General features: G+C 36.4%; 1 protein-coding gene across 2 annotated transcripts; it reads right to left on the reverse strand.

The window, feature by feature from the left end:
- Positions 1-9587: 9587 nt before the first annotated feature.
- LOC106175297 (uncharacterized) lies at positions 9588-24637 on the reverse strand. 2 transcript variants are annotated; one of them, XM_087007526.1, is made up of 16 exons: positions 24388-24637; positions 22187-22582; positions 21270-21842; positions 20767-20997; positions 20442-20589; positions 20074-20160; positions 19562-19726; positions 19057-19188; positions 18494-18638; positions 14815-15028; positions 14257-14350; positions 13882-13947; positions 13433-13546; positions 12430-12660; positions 11461-11555; positions 9588-10292 (listed from the first exon to the last, which is right to left on the reverse strand). In XM_087007526.1, exons 2-16 carry the CDS (start codon positions 22421-22423, stop codon positions 10161-10163), a joined length of 2664 nt encoding a protein of 887 aa, XP_086863652.1. In that variant the 5' UTR covers positions 22424-22582; positions 24388-24637; the 3' UTR covers positions 9588-10160. The 2 variants fall into 2 exon arrangements, with proteins under 2 accessions (XP_086863652.1, XP_086863653.1); XM_087007527.1 differs by lacking the exon at positions 11461-11555.
- Between the last annotated feature and the right edge of the window lie 51 nt (positions 24638-24688).

The following is a 24688-nucleotide window of genomic DNA, read 5'->3' on the forward strand; positions in this document are numbered from 1 at the left end:
AATTATTATGTCCAAGGTCAAACCAACGCTTTGTAATTAGGAAGCACTGATATGAAAAGAAATGTATATCTGGGCCTGTGAAATATATGTCGTTGATAAGAAATGAAGACCTCTCAACATTTTAAGCTTGTCACAAATGTGTCTGCGTAACCGGATAATTAATCTGATTAAAAGCTGCCTATGCACTGTGCCAATCCCTTTTGTTCATGGGCTAACTATACGATGGCGCGGCGGCCTCGCGTGCTCCGTGCACCTGATGGATCCAATCCCCAGGGACGGTGGTATCGTGTCCGGATATGAAGCTGTCGGCACATCTGTCAGGCACGGGTTACTGAGAACAAGCGTACTGAGGTTATCCATGACGGGTGTTCAAAACCAATGTGGTATGGAGACGAATGAACATGCATATTTAACGCCTCGAAAAGTAGGGGATACACTGGCGTTGCAAGAGAACAGAGTAAAAGGAATCATTACCACACAGGAATTAAGTTGATTAAACATTAATTTAATGAACATCCCCTGCAATGATTATATACAGTGGCGCCTGTGAGAGGTCAGCTTTATCGAATATTATAGGGTCTAAATTCTAAACAAAGACATGGCGTGTAAACGGAGATTGAACTTAGCCCATGTAGGATGTTTTTTGGACGTCATCTAAATGTTGTCATGGCGATCATTCAAATAATTGTGGGTGCATGTCACATAATAAATTTGGCCATCAAACTGAGCAAGAAATTATAGAATTAAGAAGATATTTATCATTCTGGCACCAAACGTTCGCCAGTACAATCGGTACCCAATGAAAAATTAACGTCACCGTATTAATATAGTGTTTCAATGCGTATGTGGTCTAAGGCAAATTTAGCTACTTGCATCTTTTGGGGGATTTGGAAGGGTGCAATCGTATTTCATTTAAGGTCCGACGAGAAAGCACCTTATTGCATTTTTCTTCGTACCATGCTTTGTTTCAATTCAAGTGAACAGTATATCTTTTTCAGTAACTGGAAAAATGGCATATTCAGGTGCATTTCACTTCTAAAGTATTAACGTGGGCTTTGAACTCAATCACATGAAATCTCTAGCCAAATACATGTCTGGATTTGCGTGTAACAGCAGGGACTGCACTACAGTGCCGAAATTCTGGGAAAGGCTAGTCATCAAAATCATTACTAATTATTTCCCCTGGACATAGGTGTGATCCAAAACTTCAATAAGCAATTATAACTGATTTTAACCTCATGACACTGGACCTGTGTGTATTTACACCAAAATACCTGCCTGCGGAGTAATTATAATCTCGTTCTATATTCTGGGCATATGTCGTCCACTTTCAAAGACACTAATATAATTAACAACGGTATATAATTAACAACATTGGCCACACCGAATATCACGATTTGTGGTTCGTGACCATGGGATCTTCGGTTTTAAAGAAAAAATTCTTCTTGGCCGCTGGGAAATGAGACTGCTTTCAATAAGTAAGGACAGAAATAACCCTTGAGGGAAGGTCAACTAATCTGCACGAATTTCACAACTGCAAAAGCAGTGATGAATCAAAACGCCATCGACCCCGTGGACTAAATGCACTTAACAAGTGGACATATCTATAAACGGCAATGTCCTAATTACAAATATATTCCCATTGCTGCCGGTGGCCAAGATTGGTAAATACTTTACTCATGGCCTTAAGCTCACCATCACAGACATATTTAAAATTTATCTGCAACTCAAGCTTCACCAAAATGACCTATATGCTGTCGTCTTTTGGTCGTTTGGCCCAGAGGAAGTACACAACTAGTCTTCGCTTTCAACGTCTTGTTCCAGCATATATCATTTGCCGTGCCATTAATGATGCATGAATAGTCACTATCTTTTCAACACAAATGCCTGCACGAACCATAGTCTGTAATTCATGGCACATTAACGGGCCTAAACGTTTCGCCGTTCCAACACGTTTACCATATTAGGAAGACATATTATTAATCAAGAGGGTTAGTGACTTATGAGTCTTTGCCAGAACGCCCTGATAAGCCGAGTTCTAAATTTTGAATTAATTTGAAAATTGTTAGAATTTTTAAAATACCATCATGCTTTTTTTGTTTGAATATTTGTTTGATTACTAATAAAAAACAACCCCTGAACGAAACGAAATGATAAGACATCTTATATCAATTGGAATGCCAACGTATGTCAACCCCAGTGACAAGCTTTTTGTTGGTACCGTTAGTTTAATGTACGCACATCTTTCACGGGCCGAACGTATGACATGGGGAATTGAAATGAAAATAACCATATCACGACACGCACAAGGGATTTCACAGAATTAACTGGTTATTGATTTGCTCCGAGGCAGGCTGAACCATCGGAGACCCCATTGAAAAGACCGCAGGTATACATATGTCGCTGATGTATTAAATGCCGAAACGCCCTCTGTGTATCACTACGACCTGAGGGCAGTGAACACTCCGGGCTCAGTGTTGAGCTACAGACTACGCCATGTTTAACAGTTCATATCGGTTTGCGACTGCTTGCCGATCAAAATACGCCATAGCTTTTAAAAGAGATTGCAAGCGACCGCCAGATTTTGTGGTTGCAAAAAGTGTTGGCCTTTACATTCAGGTTGTAAAACAGGGACATTATTCCATTAGATTAAATTAAGTAAATACTGGTCTGAGAGATTCACGTTATGTATAATTCACTGGGGGAAATATCTGTTTTATACGTAATCAGCGATTACTACGCAGCTCATTTCCATTACATTTGTTAATAGCTAAACCATCAAGCTTAACACAGGCATCACAATTCAATTATGTAACCCAAAAATTGGTCTTATCTTTTAGAACCAAAACCTGGTCTACTTAAGTTTAAGTTAAATCCATAGAAGTCGCCTTAAATAAAGCAAGTGTTGGTCTCAAACATTCATGTTATAAAACAAATCAGTATTCCATTAGATTAATATTGGACTACAACCTATTTGTCCTGTGTCAACGTGGACAAAACATTTGGTCTAAAAGTTTAGAAAAGAATTCAGGCTAAAGGTTTTTTATGAGATAGGTCCTGAAAGGTAAGTTGCCCGGGGCCTTTAACAAAGCCTTTTCATTACCGCGCTGTGTGTACAGGTCTGTAGAGAGACCGTTTGATTCCATTTATCTAACTCCCAGTTACAATACCAGTTCGAGTATTCAATTGCATAACATGATCAGTTGATGAGGAAAAAACATTAATCTGACATTAATGCCATATTGATCTTTTTTTTATCCATTAGAAGTGGTATTAAATGTAAAAAGTCATCCCATGCTCATTTAAATGTTCTTTATCATCACTTAACTGCCAAAGAAACTTTTGTCAAGGCAAAACTATTCACGGGCACCCAGGGGTACATTTGGACCATTTAAAACAATCAGTACAGCAGTTACTGTTTGAGTTTAAAACACTCGTAGAACGCCCCGACTGATGTGGTCCCTTGTTAATTTTGACCTGAAAGCAGCATTTAGATTAAACGATTGAGGTAAATTAAGATTTTTGAGCACCATTCAATTCCAACCAAAAAGAAGACACAAGAGGACTCCCATACAAACTGTGCCCGGGGGTCTACCGCTCACTCCTAAATGGTTTTTAATGTTCTTTCATAAGAGACATCGATGCAAAGCTTTTCATTATTGTTTCTAATGCTTCTTAACAGCGTAATTGATAAAATTCCAATGGGATACAATTCAGGGAAAACATAAACAGTTTTGCTCTCGGTATTGATCCACCTATAATTGGATTTGTTGTTATGTCAAAGTGATATACTTTAGAGTCATTTATGTTATAGCTTTTCTAGGCAAAGGGTCTACTTAACTGAGAAATACTTGATAGGCTCAATAATGAACTTAAAGGTATATCCAATAAAGATATTCTACTTATAGAAAACTGGATTTGATAAACATTTTCGACTACAACGCCATGCTTGTTTTTCTTAAAATTCAGGCTCCGGCAGTCTAAAACCACCTTGATAGCAAGAAAATCATTCTTGGGTTTTGGCAATGTCGAGCATGGATTCGATATTCAAGCATCAGTGTTCTGACTATTTTCAAAATATGTTGACACGGCAGAAACATAAATGTTGTGATGGCCTTAAACGGAGTCTATGCAATGTCCGGGCAAAAAACCTAATGGAATCGACACCTTAATGAAGCAAAACAAACCTGAAGGTCCTTTGAAGTCAAAGCAAGATAAAACCCATTGCGTCTACATTCGCTGATGTGGTATCCAACATCGCTTTATTTAATTTAAACCGTTTCAGGCAGACTTACTACAGGAAATAGATGGTTTGAATGCAATAGATAGTCTGAGGGACGTTGGACCGTTTCCCCGGAATCAATTTTCGCTCATCGCGCTAATAAACCATCTGTCTGTATTAGTTAAGCCAGTATAAATTTTCATCTTTTACCACGTTAGCCTACCTACTAGAAACAAACCTCTTCAGTTTGTCTACGTATGAGCAATTTATCTCATACGTTAGCTCTCTCTCTCTCTCTCTATATATATATATATATATATATACACGCGCGCGCTAGAATGTGACAGTCTTTATGACTTCAATCTTTCTTAGGGAACCGTCACCGCGCCCTGACAATCTACATTTTAAAAACATAATTACAAGTGCCGCTCTTCAGCTAAAGCTTAAACTACTTCACGCGATGGCGAACATCTAATCACTTTACCCTTAAAACTGTTTATGTCACTTTCCATAAAAAGGGTAAAGAAAAAAGAGAATGGCTTAACGAAGAGATCTCGCTAACTAAACTTGTAAAAATGATACTTATTACATTAGTAATTAATCAAAACTAAATCAAAAATTCCAAACACCTTTCTCAGAGGCAGACGCTTACGATTAAAGTAAAATGTAATACTATATTCCTAAGCGGTTAAGGTGTAAAAATAAGGTAAATATTGTGATAGATGACCGCTAAATGACGTACATAGGCCCTATCTAAATTATTGAAACTTCATTAGCTGTGAGTATTTGATAGCCCGGGGCTTCATAGTGACGTTGTACAGTCCGTAAGTGACCTTGAGAGGGAGAGGCCTCGAGTGAGTGATTGGGTGAAATATACACTATATACTGTACATCTGCATGCACAGTGTATATACAATGTGCATTATAAATTACGCATCGAAAGCGCAGTGTAAGAGCTTTCCGTACAATAAATTCACCCGGTCTAAGTAACAAACAATTTTCTTTTTCCCCTTGTGAGGCGTTCAAGTGATCAACAATCCAATATTTCTAGTAACTGTTCTAATATTAGTACGCGTCTGAGGTTGCCCGGATTGACTAGAAAAGCAGATATTGTGTGTATGTCCACATTATCTGGTGGAAAAGAAAGACGTGGTAGAGTATCAGGTGCACGTTAAGTAATGGATTCTGTGAGGGGGTTAGAGTATTGGTCATGTTTATCGTCAGTTAATATGTCAATAACGTGTGATCCGTGTAAGAGATGTTGAAATGAACTGTGATTACAGGGCTAGCACACGAAAGGCAGAAGTCAACGCAGTGTAGAATGTAACCTCTTAGACTATCGAGGGACACATTTAGTGAAGAGATCACTGAACCGTACTTTCAGTGCGACTATTTGTACTAAAATAAACACGCAATCTTTCTTCAGAAGGAGTCACTAAGTTGACACCTCTGGAAATCTGTTCCTTTTTTGATACTAGTCGTATAAATTGGAATTTCTACAGTAAAGAAAATATGCATTTTGTACCACAAAATCTACGCAAAATTTTCATTTGGTTTTAGATTATAATTACAAAACATCGTTTCGGAATAGAAGCCTTTTAGTTTAGTTTATTCCTGTAATAATAAACAAATGGCGCATATTCCCCTGTGTACTCTGAAGCCGAGGGTCCTATTTCCTCTTACTGTGCCCTAGCTACGCATTGTAGTTCACGAGGGGTTGTGCTCTGTTTGCTTTATTATATACTGATTAACCGACAAGGTATAAATTAAAGCCTTTTGGTTTTTATTCGTTACGTGATTGATAATATATTATTTAAAAATTAGAATATCTAAAATACAAAAAGATCAAAAACAGTCAAAAGTGCTAAAAATATTTTTCAAATGTGATGATAAATAATCACAGGAGGATAAGTTTGATGTATACCACTTGATGTAGAAAAATTATGTGACAAGCAATATTTGAACAATCATCATCAGCTGGTTACCATAGTGCATGAAAACTGACCAATCAGATGCCTAGAATTCTAACATAGGAATAATAAACGGTGACGATAATAGCGTAGTATACAGTGTAGATAACAGCAAAATGAATAAGAAATTAAAGCTTGAAGGAATATAAAAATGCAACGCTACAAAAATTCATTTTTACGTAATAGCTCAAAGAAAGCTTGGAGTCCATGAACATAAACTTTCGCTTGTCCATGTTAGAATGCCTGGAAGCATTTCCATTTTCGTACTATTCTGAGATGTTACATTCTTTGTTTTACGCTTGAATAATCAATCCTTGAAAAACACTCGAGCATTAAGTACGCCTGGAACCAATTCCAATTAGGCTTTGTTTGAGGTGTCATATTCTTTATTTTACGCCAAAATAATCACATTTTCCGAAACAATCCCATTTACTAATACGATTTTCCAAATACGCTCACAAAAAATAACAAAATTTTCTTTTACCTTAGAGTACTGAAATTGTGTTATTTGGCAGCATATCTCAGAATAGCATATCTTTTATCTCTCCTTAAGTCCAAAATAACTTGTCTAGATCTGGTTTTGTAGGTCTGATAACTAAGATAATAGCGATGCATATCTGCCATAATATTTCCATGGCCTTCAGATAACTGCTATCAGCAACGGTAAATTTCGATCTATTAGTGATATACGGAGGTCAAAACAAATTGTAGCATAACTGCGCTAAAACCATCATAAAATATATCATTAAAAATAATAATAATAAATAAATGAACATTCAACGAGCAGGCGTTGGCTCCAACAGTTCTTGGAGTGAGCAGAGAACTAGGATTTTCTTTCAAGAAAAAAAAAACACGACCCATCGATGAACGAACTATGTACAATGCATCAACGGGCACGTGTAATGCAATCTTCCTAAACCGGTTAAGGTGCAAAATACGTCACCAGGCGACCATATTTTAAATGAACCGGTGCCAGTAATTCAATTTGCTGGAACCTTCTTCTGTACCAAAGTCACGAGAAGTGGAATCACTTGGAAAGCAGGTTTGGGGTGATGGTATTGGCGGAGGGTTAGGGTCCCAAATGGCAAACGGGGTAACATAAAAGAATCAAAAAATATGCCAGTCAACGTAATTTTGCTGCATATACCTAGACCAGTACCATTATAGGCTTTACATCGGCCATGTTTGGCGTACTCGTGAAAAAACAAAATGTAGAAATATGCCATTGCCAATATGTTATGTTGTTTTGCTTTCTTTTTTCTCTCTTTTTTTTTAGCTATCCAGGGACTCAAGTGTTAAAAGCAATCTAAATATATCTTATTGCTAGGAAATCTTGCCCAAAAGCAAGTGGAGTTTGCACCCTAGTGGTTCGATAGTTGCAATGAAGCAATGTCTCATTTCCAATAAAAACAGACTAATTTACAAGGCCTGGGCTCCAAATATTCGGTCTTTCACATATGGGTTTGGCTTTTCAGCATTTGTTAGCCTAAAGCAGCTTCTTGGTCGATCACTAATTTCGAAAAAAAAGTTCTAAGAAGCGTCTCTGCTGAGTCCTAAAAGCCTCTATAGGCTGTCTAGGAATCAGAACGACCAAGTCGCACTAAATCAAATTAATACTAAAAATTGATTTTATAAATTATATTAGTGGCCTTCTTCGCCGTCGTGATTCTTTTAGAATCAAATCAAAGAAAAATAACAACTTTTTACTCAGGGCAATCATGGTAATTTTACGATTATATTGTTGGTTTGCTTCCAAATCCTGATGCGGCAAGGATGGACTGGCACAATAAACAAACTAAGCAAGATGAACTTCGTGATGAGCTTCCGGAGACCTTTTCTTAAAGCGACGCCTACAAACCGGGAAAATTGCTCTTGTGTCACTTCACAGTACATTACTTGGCTAATGTTGACAATTCGCTGCATAACAACATATTATGCCAGTTTCAAATGGGCCATTTGTTTGGGCCAAAAATAAAAGCCCTGATTTTCAGTCTTACGTGTACATGCATGAAGTTATACAGAACTTATGCAACCATTTAAAAAAGACAGTAGAAGGCATGCGCTGGTAAGTATAAAAAGCGGGATCACCGCTGTAAATTATAAACAAAATTGGCCTGTTTTAGGTAACGAAAAAATGTGTACGGCACCAGCTATGGTGTTAAGCATCTGATGGTCCACGTAACAGTGTTTGCCCCCCTCCCCTCCTCTCCCATTAGATTCTTACAGGTTAGGGTTAGCATGATGTAATGATGTAAAAGGATAAGGATCCTTGGCAGGGCTTACCTGTAAAAATCGATGGGAAGCGGGGCTTGTATCTCGAGGGACTCGTACATGACACTGACTTCAGACAACGGAGACGAGAATATGTGCAGTCAATGCCGTACCTAAAGATAAAAGGAGACAATCCGCTGAACCCCACAAACATTGACTGGCTTCCTATAGTATTATTTTTTTTTTCTTTTGTCCTCTCTGGAGCTCCGAGCTCGTAAAATCTTCAAGTCAAAAAGACACATAAGTTATCGACGTGACGTCAAATTGCATATCATCTTTATAATAAAGATTTTTTACCACATAAATCGGCGAGTTTTAATTAGTCAACTGAGAGCAGTTTGACGCAGAGTGTCATCCTACAAAGTAAATATCAGTCTTTTCATCTGAGACCAGTCTTTTCAACATCAATTATTTACTGAACAAGTGAATGGCAATTGAAAAAGTTCTTAAACAACGTAACGTGCCATCTCGTGCCAGCATGCAGCACGCTCTAATACGGATGACAAACACAATCCCCTTTGTCTAAAATCCCAATGGTGTATCACTGGCGGGGAAAAAATGAAATTATTTTGAAAGCGCTCTCATTTATTATTGCTTTGGCCAGGTTCACCGGATCTTATTTTATATTTTCAAATACCGTGCACAGTCGATCTTTCAAATATTTTTTTAATTTTGGATTGTCCAGCCAAAAATCTCGCCACGTATTTCTCCATTTCTATTCAACCTCTTTCTACCCAGTACCTTATATACCTAAGCAAAGGCTTTAGACATTTTAGTCATCATTCAACCAGTGTCTCGAGTCTAGACTATGAAATAGTAAATTAATCGGTGTGCTTTGGTCCTATTCCCCTGTCTTGGTTAATTAAATAATGCTGTAAAACACGCATACATCATTTGTCTTCGCATTAGCCCTGCCATATTCCAGACGCCCTGCATCTCCAGTTTATGTCTTCGAGATTTTTCTCGAGACATGACAAAACGCAGTACGAAGAATTCTCTCTAAACGTCGTTACTGTTACGTATATATCAATTGATATCAAAAATGATCAGTTGTGTCAATCACTATTTATCATTTCTAAAATTGTTTTGGCAGCACCATCAGTTTAAATAACAAACAACATATCTGTACATGTGAAAACACACGTTCAATAATCGTATTTATTGAATAAAATGGAAGAACTTATCTAACAAATATTCTATAAAAAGTTTTAAATGTGTTTTTTTTTTTCAATTTTTCTTTCAGTTTAACTCTCTTAAAATCTAGCTATTCCGTCAAAAAATTATTAACTGCTCCGCAACATCACAATAAAGGAGGCGTCGTGATCATCAGCCAAGAGGGACTCATATCTCTGAAAAATACAAATTTTTAGTCTTCTTTTTCACTTTGCTATTCGTGGAATAGCAGATGGTTAGGGGATTAAAAGAATAGAATAAATAACTGTCACCTTATGCCAATTACTCAAACACCCAGCGGCTACTCTCTGAACGCAGGGTTTGATAGTAGTCTATTACAAAACTATTGTATCTTTAATTTTGTATACTATTTTAGAAGTACCAGGCATCAGAGGGTACCCATCGGCCGTATCAACACATCGTGAGTAAGGAAATTTAACGATTTTTTTTTCAACAAGTCATCCCTTGATCGCATCAATCTTGGGACACATACAACAGATAGCAGTTCTAACAGGTTAACTGGCTTATGGACATTGACCTCCACTGGCCTCCGAGAAACCCAAGTGCATTCTCAAAGTTCTGCCAAGTTCTAGAAGTCGCTCCATCTCGGCCTTGAATTTCCTTTCTTCTCTGGATACAATCAGTTCACGGATTTCCTGGAAAAAAACACCCGCACAGTAGATTGAGCTGTTTAAAAAACGGATTTACTAAATAACAGCTCTGTTTTTAATTCGTTTTTTCTCTAAGGCACCAGCTTCGACCGACTACAAAATGCACACTGCAATCAAATTACCAGTAATTAAATATCCTGGGAAAAGCAAACTGGAACTGCCTGTCTTATACAAAATTTAAGCTGATATACTGTTTACACGTAATGAATGCTATCAAATTAGACGATTATCCTTGAAGCTTCAAACTAATACAAAACAATCCAAGTGTCAATTATGGTTTTTGTTAATTGCCTAATTGGCAAAGATGTGTAGTCTCTTTGGAGCATACAGACCATACAAAGAAGAAGGCCACCCCACCCCCCCTCCAGAGAATTTCTCTTAAAAAATCAAAGGCAAGGCACACTTAGCCCCACAGATGTATATTTTGTGTACTCATTATCGCTTGGTGGAGGATCTAAATAAATAGGGTTTTGTATGCGTAATTTTTTTCCTCATCCAAATAGATAATGTGGATATAAACATTGTCAAAGTGATTATGGGAAGATGATGTTGCATCACAAAGACACTGGGCGAATTAGCCAATTCCAAGCTGATGACATAACAGCAGCAGAAGATTGCTTTCAAACAGATATTCCTCACCCACACAGCTATCAACAACATTATAACACCTATTAAATCACAACATGACTGCTAGAATCTGGTGCCAGCTAATTTTCTTGAAAGGCTTACATCTGATTTTATCAGGGAAGTGGTGAAACCCTTTGCATAATGGATAAGCTTAATTAAGGGCTCATATCTCCTAAACAGAAAGAGTCCAAACCACAGGCTGGCACTGGATTGTAGTTTAGACTGAAATCACCACCCACAATAGTAACTTACTTAGTTTTAGAGTTGCATCAGAAGCTGATCATTACATATATCACACAAATTTAAAGGCAGCAAAATGGACAATAAACACTTGGCCACCCTATGCACAGAAGCAGGGAGTTTGTGCTCTAAAAGTTTATATTTCTAATGCAGTTATATTAAGATAAGTATTTCACATAAAAGAAACTGAGAGCGTGGGGGGGGGGGGGGGAGGGAGGAGCTAGTTTAATATAAGGTATTAAACTCCCTTGCGGCAGCTCTCCCTTTCTTAATATCCTTGGCATACCTGTGTGTATAAAGACTTGGTTTTCCCTTCTACCCTCAAGAAACACCTCTCGTCTGAGGTCAGAAAGATATCCCCAGCTTTGGACAGACTCAACTCTGGAAATAGGACAACAAAACAAAGATAAGAACCAATTGCTAATAGAGATTAAAACTGCATGGTTACATATGTATCACTTTCATCTTGATTTAAGTCAAACATAAGGAGAAAGATAAAATGTAAAGAGGGGAAACCAAAATCCAACTGTGAAAAAAACAAAACAAACTTGCACCTGGTAAATGACCAGTGTAGTAGTATCAGGCCAGTAATCTCAAAGAGGAGTTCTGAAAATGTGGACACTTTCACTCACTTAGCCGACCCAACTTCAAAAATGGAATAGAATCCACATCAAATTTTGATTCAGAGCCAACCATTTTGGCAGTTAAAAAGACGGTCCTTCCAACCCAGCCCTGAAACCCCACCTAGCACTGTGCCTGAATACCTTTTAGGAGAAGACTGACAGCAGTAATTAAGTAAAAGGCCAAGAATCATACGAAGTGGGAACAACTGATCTGAGTCACATCCTAAATGTCACTAAAATACAAGACAATATTTTCCATGCTTGTGATGTTAAGATATCCTACATCTTGAAGGATTTCCCTGCTGACTGTTGTAGTACATATGGCACCATGAAAAGGGTAGAAAATTAATATAAAACAAACAAGCTTCAACCACTTCTCCCAAGTGGTTTCTCTAAGTACTTTAGCATACACATTCCATGACAATGAGCATGGATCATTGCTTAAATAATTTTTTTGAAGTATGAACATATCTGATATACAAAAGTCTGCAATCTGTTTTACTTTATGAAAAATATTACAGGGTTATTTAACTGGTTACAGCAACTTCTGTTTTCATCATCAGTATCAATCACTTATTCAACCAAATCACCAGGACTTCATCAAAGACCCAGCCTTGAATGTGTCCACCCACCTATGACACAGAAGTCTTTCACTGGTTTCCGTGTCTGTGGGTTATCATGACCGTCTGGATGAACTACGGGCGAATACAGCACCTCAAACATGGCGTGGCTCACTACGGGCGTGAACCTCTTCATGATGTCATCCAGACCGACGCGCAGACGGTCTCTCTCATCGCGGGATATCCTGATTCCCTGCACCAGGCTGTTTGTGTCGATGCCAAAGTAAATATGGCCCCCTTTTCCTGGAAGTAATCAAGTTATTTTCTATATATGTAACCTGTAACACAAGTGGGACTTTACCAAACCTGCTGTGGTGATGTCGCCAGCCAGTGTTTTAGCTAGTGATTGTATCCATAGCTTAACGGTGGCTTCATCAACAACTGGAACATTGAAACCATGATAATAAACTAACTTGGGAATTTGATGACATAATGCAGTTTTGATCATGTGAATTGCTGATGACAGAACAAATTTTTATTAACTTCACTTCATTGATGATAGCCTATAGAGCTTCAGCTTCTTTTTTTCTTATCTTTTCTATTTTTTTTTTTTTTTTTTTTTTTTTTTGAGATTGCTGAATGGAAGTACAGAAAGAAATACATCTAGCTTAACTCTCATCTTATAATTATGTTTGATGTCCACCTAAGAATTATTAATAGCCATGTTCCTGACAGTCTCAGAGTTTTCACGTGCTTGAACAAATAGCTCTTAGTTTCTGATGTACATTAAGATAATACAATGTGGTATTGCATCTTATAAGGTATTCTTTGGCCAGTCAAAATTGATCAGTTGGTTAGCAAGTGGCCACTTTTTGTTTTTTAACATGTGATGCAAAAGGTAAAAAAATAATAAGGTTTCCTCAAAGTGCGAGTCCCTCTTCTTAACCAATGTTTCAGTTTTGTCTGACCTTAGCCTGTGAGAGCTACTTTCTGCGTTGTCACTTGAGTTTAAATGTGCCACAATCAGTCTTTCACTGATATGTCATATGTTTTGTATCAATTTTTCATTTCTTACCTTGATTCATAAAACCACAGATTAGTTTCTCAACAGTTTTAAACATCACTTTTTTCACGTCTCTAGTACTCCTCAACTCATGAAGATCATCTTGCTTGAAGGAGACTTTCTGATCTGGAAAATGAGTTTATAGTATTAGCAAAGATCTACATATTAAAGACCAACAGCAAAACTGATTACCAGATATCCTAATAACTTTGCCAGGACCACTTCACTTTGTTAGTTTTAAAAGTTCAAATATGAAATAGCTACAGATATATAACTTTATATCTCTTCACAATTCAAGTCACTGTCTCAAGAGATAAATATAATATTTATTTTTTTGGTTATCTATTACTAGAAGGTTCTTACCAATAATATTAATATATAGTGATTTCCTCAAAATTTAAAAAACAGAAAAATAAATGTTTTCTGAATATCCATCAAATAATGTATAAAATGCTCCTTACCTAATATATAATAGTTCTTTTCACTGAGCTCATACAAGGTAGCAGTATTCACTGGTTTGCTAGGGTCTGAAACAAACAAAAGCAACCTATTCGAGAAGAATATATTTTTCTTACAGGTTTGTTTGAAATAAATATTTGTAAACAACATTTTTTACAGAATTTAATTCATGAACAGCACAAAAATTTCCCATACCTTTCTTCCATATTCGTCAACAAAGCAGCAACCTTAAAACAACATTAGCCCTGAGAGCTTGTCTACAAGTCTACAAAAAATTGCATTTCCAGTTAAAATTTCTCAAAATTTACCCAAAGTGGATTCAGGGACTCAGATCTGAACATGTTGATAAAAGCTACTTATTCTAATTTACAACGTACCTGGCAATGCAATGACTGGCAGTCCTCCAGCCTCTTCTCCTGAGGAATAGGTCCTGGCTGCAGAGTCATATATCTCATCATCACTGGAACTCTCCTGGAATTAGATATAGTAAATTATGGTACAGTAAGAGAAAATCATATGAAGTTACGGCATGGCATGGCATGGCATGGCATGATAAAGAATGGCAAAGAACTACATGGTATGGAATGCTACAGCAAGTCATAGCAAGTCATGACATGGTATGGCAAGTCATGGCTGTACGACATGACATAGCAAGTCATGACATGGTATGGCAAGACTTGACACAGTATGGTAAGTCATGGCATGGCATACTACAGCATGGCATAATATGTCATATTATGATGGCATCGTACAGTATGGTACAGTAGAGAAAAGTACAGATTGTGATCTTGCCAGTTAAGTTAGGTTATACTCTAGGCTCACCTTGGAAAGATTTCTGCCAGCTAAAAAATGGTTCAAATCATTTTTGTTCCATTCCCATTTTTCTTTCAACATGGCCCTAAATACCCAAAATAGTAGTACATTGTACAATGTACCTGTAACAGCCTATCTCTGGATAGGGATCCCAGAGCTGGCTTTCTCTCAAGATCACTGTCACTTCCCCTCCCTCTCCTGATTGGTCTATCTCTGCTACAACTCCGCCCACTCCTGCTACTGCTGCGCCCTCTTTCTTCCCCAAGTGATGACGGAGATGCAAGGCAAATGTCAAGTAGGGCTGTTTGATCTTTTTCATCAGTATTCCTTTTTATTCTGTTAAATAAGAAATTTTAATTATTAAGCAATATATATAGAAATTCAAACTGTATTAAGGTGGGGTTTCCCCAAAAGACAACAAAAACAAAAAGCAAACAACTTAAAAAAATGCAATATCCAATAGATTCTCTTTCTATGGGACACTTTGAATCAATTTAAGTATCTTACAGGAACATGACCCAAAGTTCATCACACCATTAACAAGGCAGCAAAGCTGTCAAATGTACAGACAAAAAACAGAAAAAAAAAGATGCAAAATAGGTCATTATGTCAATTTTGATGCAATAATAAATGCTTATAAACGCACAGTCAGTCAACACTGATTTTTAATCATGCACAACAGGTAACATGGTCAATAACAGGAGCAGATTCAGAGATATTTTCTGACAGTATTCCAAAGTATCTTTGTTGATCCATCCTCCATTTTGATAGTCTTCCAACAGAAACCCGTTAATATAAACTGTAAAATCTGACTGTCTTCCAGGAGACCCAGAAGATGGTCTTAATCCACCCTTTCAATAAGATTACAATGTTAGGACCATGAGAGTTAAAATTCACATGATGAAAGTCCCTATATATGAAAAATGATGACAGTGCATAAAATAATATTACATCGTGTTTAAAGACATAAATACCAATACAGCTGCTTATGTGGAAATACTGAAAATGTGCACAGCCTCAGGTGGATGGGAGTTAAAAATCAGATCTTAAAAATGCCAGTGTTGGAGAAAAAATTAAATAGAAACAACAAAAATATAATTCTAATGAAGCTGTTATTCACTCCTTCCTTATTATGGACACTATGTTATCTAGCAGAGAGCTTAACAGGGAAATATCAACAAGTGTGCTTTATGAAATTTCAATTAATGGCTACTTAATTAGGTAAATGAGTTTATAGCACTGAAATTAGCCTTGTGAATACCCAAGGGGAATTAACAGACTGACCACACAAATTTGTCTATCAAAGGTCTTCAGGCCCATAAGTCACAACTTAAGAAAAGCAGAAAACAATAATGCACAAAAACAGGAGACTGCCCAATTCTGATGCAATAATACATTATGTTTAACTGCACAGTCAACATAAAATTTTAATTATGCACAACAGGTAACGCTAATGAAAGTAAAAGCATAAGGCTCCAGGCCCATCAGAGTTCAAGTTTTCAATTAGAAAGTGCCAGAATGAGAAAAATGAAAATTTCACAAAAAATGCATAAATTTAATAAAAATGATGACCCAATTGACCTGGCTTTCTAATTTGAACTGCATGCCAATCCTAAAAATCGTACTTATAAGTTAAATATAATAATAAGTAACACAGTTTTCTTTTCATAATGTTTGCAGTAGCAGTGCAAAAAGATTATTGTCAATTTTGATGTAACATTACATAATAAATTATAGAATAATTATCACCAATTTTTGATTATTGACTATAAATAGCATGGACATGTAGAAAATTTGATTACCATTAGGCTTCATGTCCATGGGAGCTCTGAGTCCCACAATGAATATGCCAAAAAGATAATGAATATTTCACTAAGTGTATAACTTCCAGAAAAAGAAGCCAATTAGACTGCTTTTCCAACTCGGGCTGCATTTTAGTCCTGTGTTTCTTTTTTGAAAGTTTGACAGTAATAAGTAACACCGTTTTCCCATAATGGTCATCATGGCAGCAGCACCAAATATTGTGTTTTCTTCTATTTTGATGCAACATTACATAATGCTTAACAGCATAATGACCATCAATTTTAAATGATAAAATATACGTGTCATGGATTTTCAGAAAATGTGACTAGCAAGGGTCTTCAAGCCCGTGGAGGTTCTAAGTCGCACCTTGAAAATGTCAATAAGTGAAAAATTAAATTTTCACAAAAAACTGTTAAATTGCCAGAAAAATTTACCAAACAGACTGCATTGCCTACTGAGGCTGTATGTTAGACCCATGTTTCTTTCTTGTAAGTTTGAGAACAGCAAGTGACATGTTTTCCCTTAAATGGTCATCATAGGAGCAGTGCCCTAAATAGGGGTTTCTTCAAATTTTAATGCAACGTTACATAGTGTTTAACAGCATAATAACCATCAAATGTTATTAATAAAATATTAGTAACATGGACATTCAGAAAACATGACAAGCAAAGGTCTTCAGGCCCATGGAACTTCAAAGTCACATCTTGAAAATGCCAAAATGTAAACAAGACAGCACTGTCCTGAAATGGGTTTATTTCCATTTTTAACACTTTTTTAACATAAAACAAAATAAACATTTTACTGCCATTTTTATATGACCAACTAAGAAAATTGATGAGATGGGAAAAGTATCAATAGAACAGTGTTAAATGTCCAATTTCCTCCATTCTGAGATTCTGAACATAGTGGATGATTGAATCTGACAAACTGCAATGATATGAGTTTATTTCCATTTTTGACACTTTATTACACAATACATGATAACAAGTTTACCATGTTTTTTTACATAATCAACTAACAATGTTGTAAAGATGCAGGAAATATCAAACAAACACTTTTACACATCTAATTAGTTCAATAATGAGACTGTTAACATGCCTAATAATTGAATCTGAGGAAATGTGAAAAAACAGTATAACTTCTAAAATAATGGCCCGATTATGCTGATTTTCGAACTCAACCTGCATTTTAGTAAGATTGACCACTCCTGTGAATATAATGCCAATTGGCCAACCCGTTTTTCTTATATTGTGTTATCAGTGTTGCATTTATATTGAAAAGTGAAAAAACAGCATAAATTCCCTAAAAATGGCCCAATCATGCTGATTTTCGAACTTGACCTGCGTATTAAGAATTTTCATCAGTTCTGTAAGTTTCAAGCCAAAAGGTAAAATGGTTTTCCACTTACTGTGTTATCGGTGCTGCATATATGCTGAAAAAGTGAAAAAACAGCATAAATTCCCTAAAAATGGCCCAATCATGCCGATTTTCGAACTTGACCTGCATATTATGAATATTCATCAGTTCTGTAAGTTTCAAGTCAAAAGGTACAATGGTTTTCCACTTATCGTGTTATCGGTGCTGCATATATGTTGAAAAAAGTGAAAAAACAGCATAAATTCCCTAAGAGTGACCCGATCATGCTGATTTTCGAACTTGACCTGCGTATTATGAATATTCATCAGTTCTGCAAGTTTCAAATCAAAAGGCAAAATGGTTTTCCACTTATCGTGTTATCGGTAAAAGTGCATGGCGACGGCGACGACGGCGACGACAGACGCAGATGATGGCTATATGTACAGACACATCTGTGTCTGTACATAAAAAGGTAAAAAAACTTAACTTAATTTAAGAAAACCTAACAAGCCAAAATGCATATTTCTATATATTACAGCGACACAATAAAACTAATGGTTGTATAATGATTAAGTCAAAAATATATATTTAATATATTTCCATTAAAAAAGCACTAGAGATAGGAAAGCAAGTCCACTGTACCTTTCCCTGGCTCTTCCCACTCTTCTGTCCCCACTTTCCTGCCTTAGGTTGGCACTGCCTGTAAAGGTTCGAAGGACCTGCATCAGCTTTGTCTTAACACTCCCGTCATCTAGAGAAGACTCCAACTGCAGCAGTGCTTGGATACCTATAAATATATATATAAGCAATGTTCATTAGTTTGGTAGTTGGATCATACAGATTTATTATTGGCAGAAGCCGAATTTTTTTTATCACACTGAGTTGGCTGTAAGATAACAGTAACAAAAAAAATTCAGCTTTTGCCAAATAATTATTGCTTATATATCACACGCAGACACTTGTATGTACATATTTCAATTTTTTGCATTGGAGGTCACAAAACAGATGGCTAAGATGCATTAAGAAATCCGTGCATGAAGCTCAACATATAAATACCGAGTATATATAAAAATAGTATGATCTTTATCAGAATCAGAATTTTTATCAGACCAGAATCTGTTCAACAGTTGAATTTTATACATTCATGCAATACACATGTTAACATATGTCTTTAATTTATGGGTAAAAAGATGGAGATAGGTTACCCTTCAAGTAAGCAAACATCTTCTTGTTGGCAGCATTTCCATACAACAGGTTATTTAGTGCCAGCAAACATTTCTCTAATACCTGTTCTTCTATGGCATGGTCGGCACCGGATATATAACTATGGCACATATCTATGAAATCATTAAAATAGGTCTCAAATATTTAATTTAATCATATATTAAAATGTAGGCCTCCATATTGAACAGACACAGGCCAAAATGATCTAGTTCCCATTAGTCGTGAGAAAAAAATTATTACCGTCAGACTATACATTCTTTGAAGACCAGTTATTTCTTTGAATGGTACTCAAATGATTATAAAATAATTTAAGTTTTCAGGCGACACAGCATGACAGTTACAGATTACATTTCCATCAACCATTATTAGTAACAAAAAGTGGCAAAATGTTTCATGGTTAACAAAACAGATGTTTCAGAGTGGTAATAAAGAAATTACCAGATGTCTCAGTTACACTTTTAAAAGGTTGTGATGTGCTATAACTACCTATCAAACACTGCAAGCCTCCCAAACTTGCAACCTTTTCCCTCAGACTCTGCTGTTTTCCTAGATTAATCAGGACTTCCAGAGCTTTTTCTGCTATCTTACCATCCGGCACTCTTGTGAGGGGCAGAATAACTCCCATACCCCCATCAGTGAGTACAGCGCCACCTATAGTAAAAAATAATAATAAATCACTGTGACCTTTTTTTAATCCAAAGCTTTCAATTTCAAGTAAAGGGATAGATATAGACAACACCATGTTAGCAATTCAATATTTAAGCACCAAATTTTATTCCAGTTAATTCTTATTTAAATGATCTTACTTTGTATTGCAGCAATAGTGAATCATAGGAATATCAAAAGGAATCAATATATTTATATCCATTTTGTCATATAAATGACTCTGTCTAAAAGATTCGTATTTATTCAAGTAATCTTAAGTTACTGAAAATTTGATATTACTATATATTAAACAAACAAACAAACAATCATGGTTCATTCAGAAAGTCTCTCACCTAGAACATATTTCTCCTGGCATAGATTGCACAGTGCTCCTAATGTGTTGGCAAGAAGTTGATTGCTGATAGGTGTAGGTCCTACTCCTTGACAGAAATAAAAAACTTTGTATGAATTATTTTTCAGAACCATATTTTGACAGATTCTATAATACAAAATCTGCCCTTATAGAACATCAGCCTGTTAAAAATAGCTGTCTTTAAATCTCTGTAAAGAGACTCCAAATGCCTGCAATAACTACACCACTAGCCTAGGATAATAATCCTGAATCAGTTATTTAGTATACTATCAAGCTTCTCAATGTAAATGTAGCTGCATGATAATAAATTCATTATATCTGAATTTTATATTAAAATTTTCTACGAACCTTTTAGTCTACACAGGGTTGCCTGTGGTGGGATTTTGCCCAGGTTCATCTCTTTAGTCAAGTAATACATGTCACTCCAGGGTACCTTGCTGACCACGCCATGATCCAGGACATACACTGAACACACCTCGTCTCTCACCCTTAATATCTGCATGGAGAAAAATAACACAGCTTATGTCTTTATATGAAAAAATATAATATCTTGTTGAAAAAATATTACAATTAAAAATAATTTATTCAATGATACTAAAAAATATAATATACAATATAACAATAGTTTCATAGTGAATGAGCCCTTTTGTCACTGTCACTCATGTCCCCCCACCTGTCCACGGCAGTGTCCCATCCCATCCAATGTGACACACACAAACTGGCCAGGTTCTGGAGCCTTTTTCAGTTTCACCCCTTTGCTGTCTACTTGCTCTGCTATTGTCTTCTGGACTTGTTCTACTGTGCTCAGAGTGTCCAATCCTCCCACATATGCCATGAAGTACTGAGGACTGATGACATGGCTGACTCTGATATCCAACCAGTCATCTGTGCTCTCTGGGATATCCTGAAGAAACACAGGTTTATTATAGCTGTGCAGTCAAAGGGATTCACAAATTTGCGAACTTAAAATAAATGATTGTAAATATGATGGTAAATATGACAACAAATATGAACACTTATGCATGTTCAACTTGATGTATTTTTGGGGAAGAGTTGAAGTCCTAATTAACATACTGAAGTTAAGTCAGAAGTTAAGCATGTACATGTAGTCGTATGTTTACATGCAATTTTAATAATATTGTTTTTTGTTATCAATCTTTCATCAAGCAATTTTACCTTTATCTCAACACCTGACACCAAATATTCTGATTGGGAAATTTTCTGATTCTGCTCTTTCTGAGTATTTAAAGGAGGCTTTATCTCTGGCCATGCAAGTCCTCGCTTTAGCATTTCCTCTTTTACTACAACATCAATGGTTTTATCAGTGGTATCGTAAAGTTCAACAACGAAAGATGATGCAGACTGAAGTATGCTGTTGGAGTCACATTTTAGGTACTGGGAAAGTATCTCCTCTTTCTCTCCATCAACAAGTGGTGATACCTTGCCAATTAGGTCTTTTCCCTTGGTAAAATTTCTTAAGAAGCTTACAGCTTCTGGATGATATGTATAAAAATACAAGTTCTGCATATCTGCTATCTGCAAAAGCAATTTGATCAGTCCGGCTTTGAGTATTTGAAACTGGTTGTATGCCTCCCCATAGGAGAGTTTACGTAACAGCAGCACCATCTGCTCCAGATACTGAAGGAGTCTTATATGACTAGAAGATTCCAAGTCTGGTAGTCCATCTCGACATATGTGTGTGCATGTGTTCCAAATGGGCCTTAGAACTTCCTTCTTGACCACAGCCACCTACATTATGTTAAACATAGAGCTGATATAAAATCAGGACAAACTGAGGCAAACACAAATTCATTAGGTATAAGGATTATATCTTACATAAAATTCAGGTCAGCAATTGCATATATATGAAATAGATTGCAAAAAAAAAAAAATAATAATAATAATAAAATAATTGGAATCACTGATATAACTTATTTTTTAATGTAAATGACTAAATAAACAAACGACAGCATCTCACAATAATGTATCATTTTACTTTATTAACATGATTCCAACAGTAGGTTCCCATTACGACACTTCTTCTATTGAAGCATACTGTTTTTAACAGAAACTTGCTGTACTGGTACTGGTACCTTTGTATCTGGATCATTATGGCATAACAGGCTTAATAAAGCACATGCCATGGTCTTCAGTGACAACATGTAGTCCACATTCAGCATTGTAATTAACTTCAACAACAGATTCTGTGGGACAGCCTCTGGTTTTCCAGAAGTAGAACAATACTGGATCATTTGCTGTACTAACTGAGCTAGCTTCGTCTCATTGTTCTCCTCTATGATACTGTCTGATAGAGTGACAAACGAAGCCATTGGATCCCTGTATTTTGTCAGAGCAAGCAACAGACCCAAAAAGCTTACATGAGAGTAGGAATTACATGTATATGCATAACACTGACAGAGTTATGGCAGTCTGTATGTATGCAGAATCCACATACATTGTGCGCTTACTACATGGGTATATAAATCCATCTGAAATGACAATCAATGACAGTATTAGCGGATGTGACAGTATGATAGTGCCAATAAATTGGTTTTCTCCAGCTTAGTGTTCCAGGACTTCTGATGGACTATCATCAGCGAGATATCATTCACAATCCGAAAGAGATGAGAAGGCAATTTTCATATCTGTTCAAGAGCTTTCGTTAGCCGAAGATCGGGAGCAAGAGATAGTTTCCGACCCTAGCTAAAGGAGAAGGTAATTTTCGTATCTATATCTTCAGTGGGAGATCCATCAAGATGCAAGCGTAATGAGAAAGCATTTTTCATATCCGTTCAAGAGACTTTGTTGGTGGAATATTGAAAGTCGGAGATCGTTCGCGATCTGTGGGAGACAAAGAGCAATTTTCATATTCATTTAAGGGAGTTCTTTCGTGAGATTCTAGGACAATTCCCCCCCCCCCCCCAACTATTCCCCCCGTACAATTCCTCCCCAGGACAATTCTCCCCCCGGACGATTCCCCCCCAAGAAATATATATTTATATATAAATATAAAGTAGAAAGTGTAAAGTATAAAACATGTCATCCATTTTATTAATATTTTTAGTGTGATAATACAACTTCATCATGAAACAAATTATTTTATAACAAATTCCCTTTTCAATGAGTACAAGTACAGGAAGATTTATTAAATATCTAAGTATAACCACCTATCCTTCAGGTCAAGGTGGGGTAAACAGATGAACAGGTAAACACTGTCAGATATTTTATAAATATTTTTAATGTGGTGGGTGGTGGATAGTGGTCAAGCAATTAAAAGTGACAAATAGTCACAGGGATACCTGAATAAGCTAGAAAATCTGTTTACCCCACCTCTCCCTAGAGATGCTTCTTTATTCAAGACTTACTCAATCAAGGGGGGAGAAATAAAGCAATTAAAAGTAACAGTTAATTCATCAAAGGGCTACCTGGATGAGTGATATCATCTGTTTACCCCTCCTTTACCTGGAGATATACTTTGATCAGATTAAAAAAAAAAAAAGTTCTGTACTTTGATCTCGAAAATTTTATGTATTTGTACTCCATGAAAATAATTTGTTTAATAAAAATAATATTATCTATCCTTGATTTGCATCATCACACTAAGAAATATTCAGAAAATGGATGAAAAGATTTGAACTTTGTACTCTTTACTTTATATTTGTATATAAATATATATATTCTTCGGGGGGAATCGTGCGGGGGGGGGGGGATTGGCCGCGGGGAATAGTCCGGGGGGGAATTGTCCGGGGGGGGGGGGGGGGGAATTGTCCTGATACCCTTTCGTGAAAAGGCGTCAGCAGTAGATCGTTATTGATTATTTTTAACCCTCCCTCCCCTTTGAAGTTTACTCCTTTTTCATACATTTTTTTTCATTAAATTTTTACCCCTCCTCCCCCTCATGGTACTTGAAAAAGTTGGACGCCCTGAAATGTTCAAGGAAATTACATGTACAGATGGAAATTTTGGACGACCTAACAAAAGAGTTGGTTCTGGGTGAAGTAATATACAGTTACTGGAACTTAATTATATAGTGGGAATATCTTAAACTTTAAGTGATGATTTTATTTATGGTGAAAACTAATCTATGATATTTGGCACATAAAATTTAAGCTGCCCTTCACCTGTTGCGTAAATTTTACGTACATTTAGCTGTTCCTGGGAATTTTGAAAATCTGTGCGTACCATTTTTTAAAAAAGGTCTGGTTACGCCCCTGCAATATAATTAAGACCTGTGCATAATGCGGCCATGCTCAGTTGAAAAAATCTTGTATGAAGAAAAGGGAGGAACATTTACCTTCAAATCACTGTTAAGTGTTTTCACCGCTGCCAGGCATTAGGCCCTCAACCCGAACTTCTCAGACTTCGGAGACTCCTGGAGTTCTAAAAACCATAGTTGCCATCTTCTCTTTATCATTTTACCTATGAAACAAAACTAATCAAAGGTAAAATCTGTGAAGATCAATTTTGCGAACTACATTTTAACAAGCAACTCCATGATTCTTGTGCTTCAAATTTACCACACCACCAAAACCGGAAGTGATAAAGAAAAATGTATAATTTACAGGCAGTGATATTTGACATACTTTTGTTTATGT

Source organism: Lingula anatina, chromosome 3 (assembly GCF_051362555.1).
Source record: "Lingula anatina isolate TDL-2025a chromosome 3, LinAna3.0, whole genome shotgun sequence".
Taxonomy (NCBI): Eukaryota; Metazoa; Brachiopoda; class Lingulata; order Lingulida; family Lingulidae; genus Lingula; species Lingula anatina.

Bases quoted from the DNA above. Each gene is read 5' to 3' on its own strand.
- LOC106175297 (XM_087007526.1), bottom strand. From the start codon at position 22,423: ATGGCTTCGTTTGTCACTCTATCAGACAGTATCATAGAGGAGAACAAT. The intron at 20,998-21,269 runs GTAAAATTGCTT...GTGTTTCTTCAG, and splicing joins TGTCAGGTGTTGAGATAAAG to GATATCCCAGAGAGCACAGA. The intron at 14,351-14,814 runs GTACATTGTACA...ATCTAATTCCAG, and splicing joins CCAGAGATAGGCTGTTACAG to GAGAGTTCCAGTGATGATGA.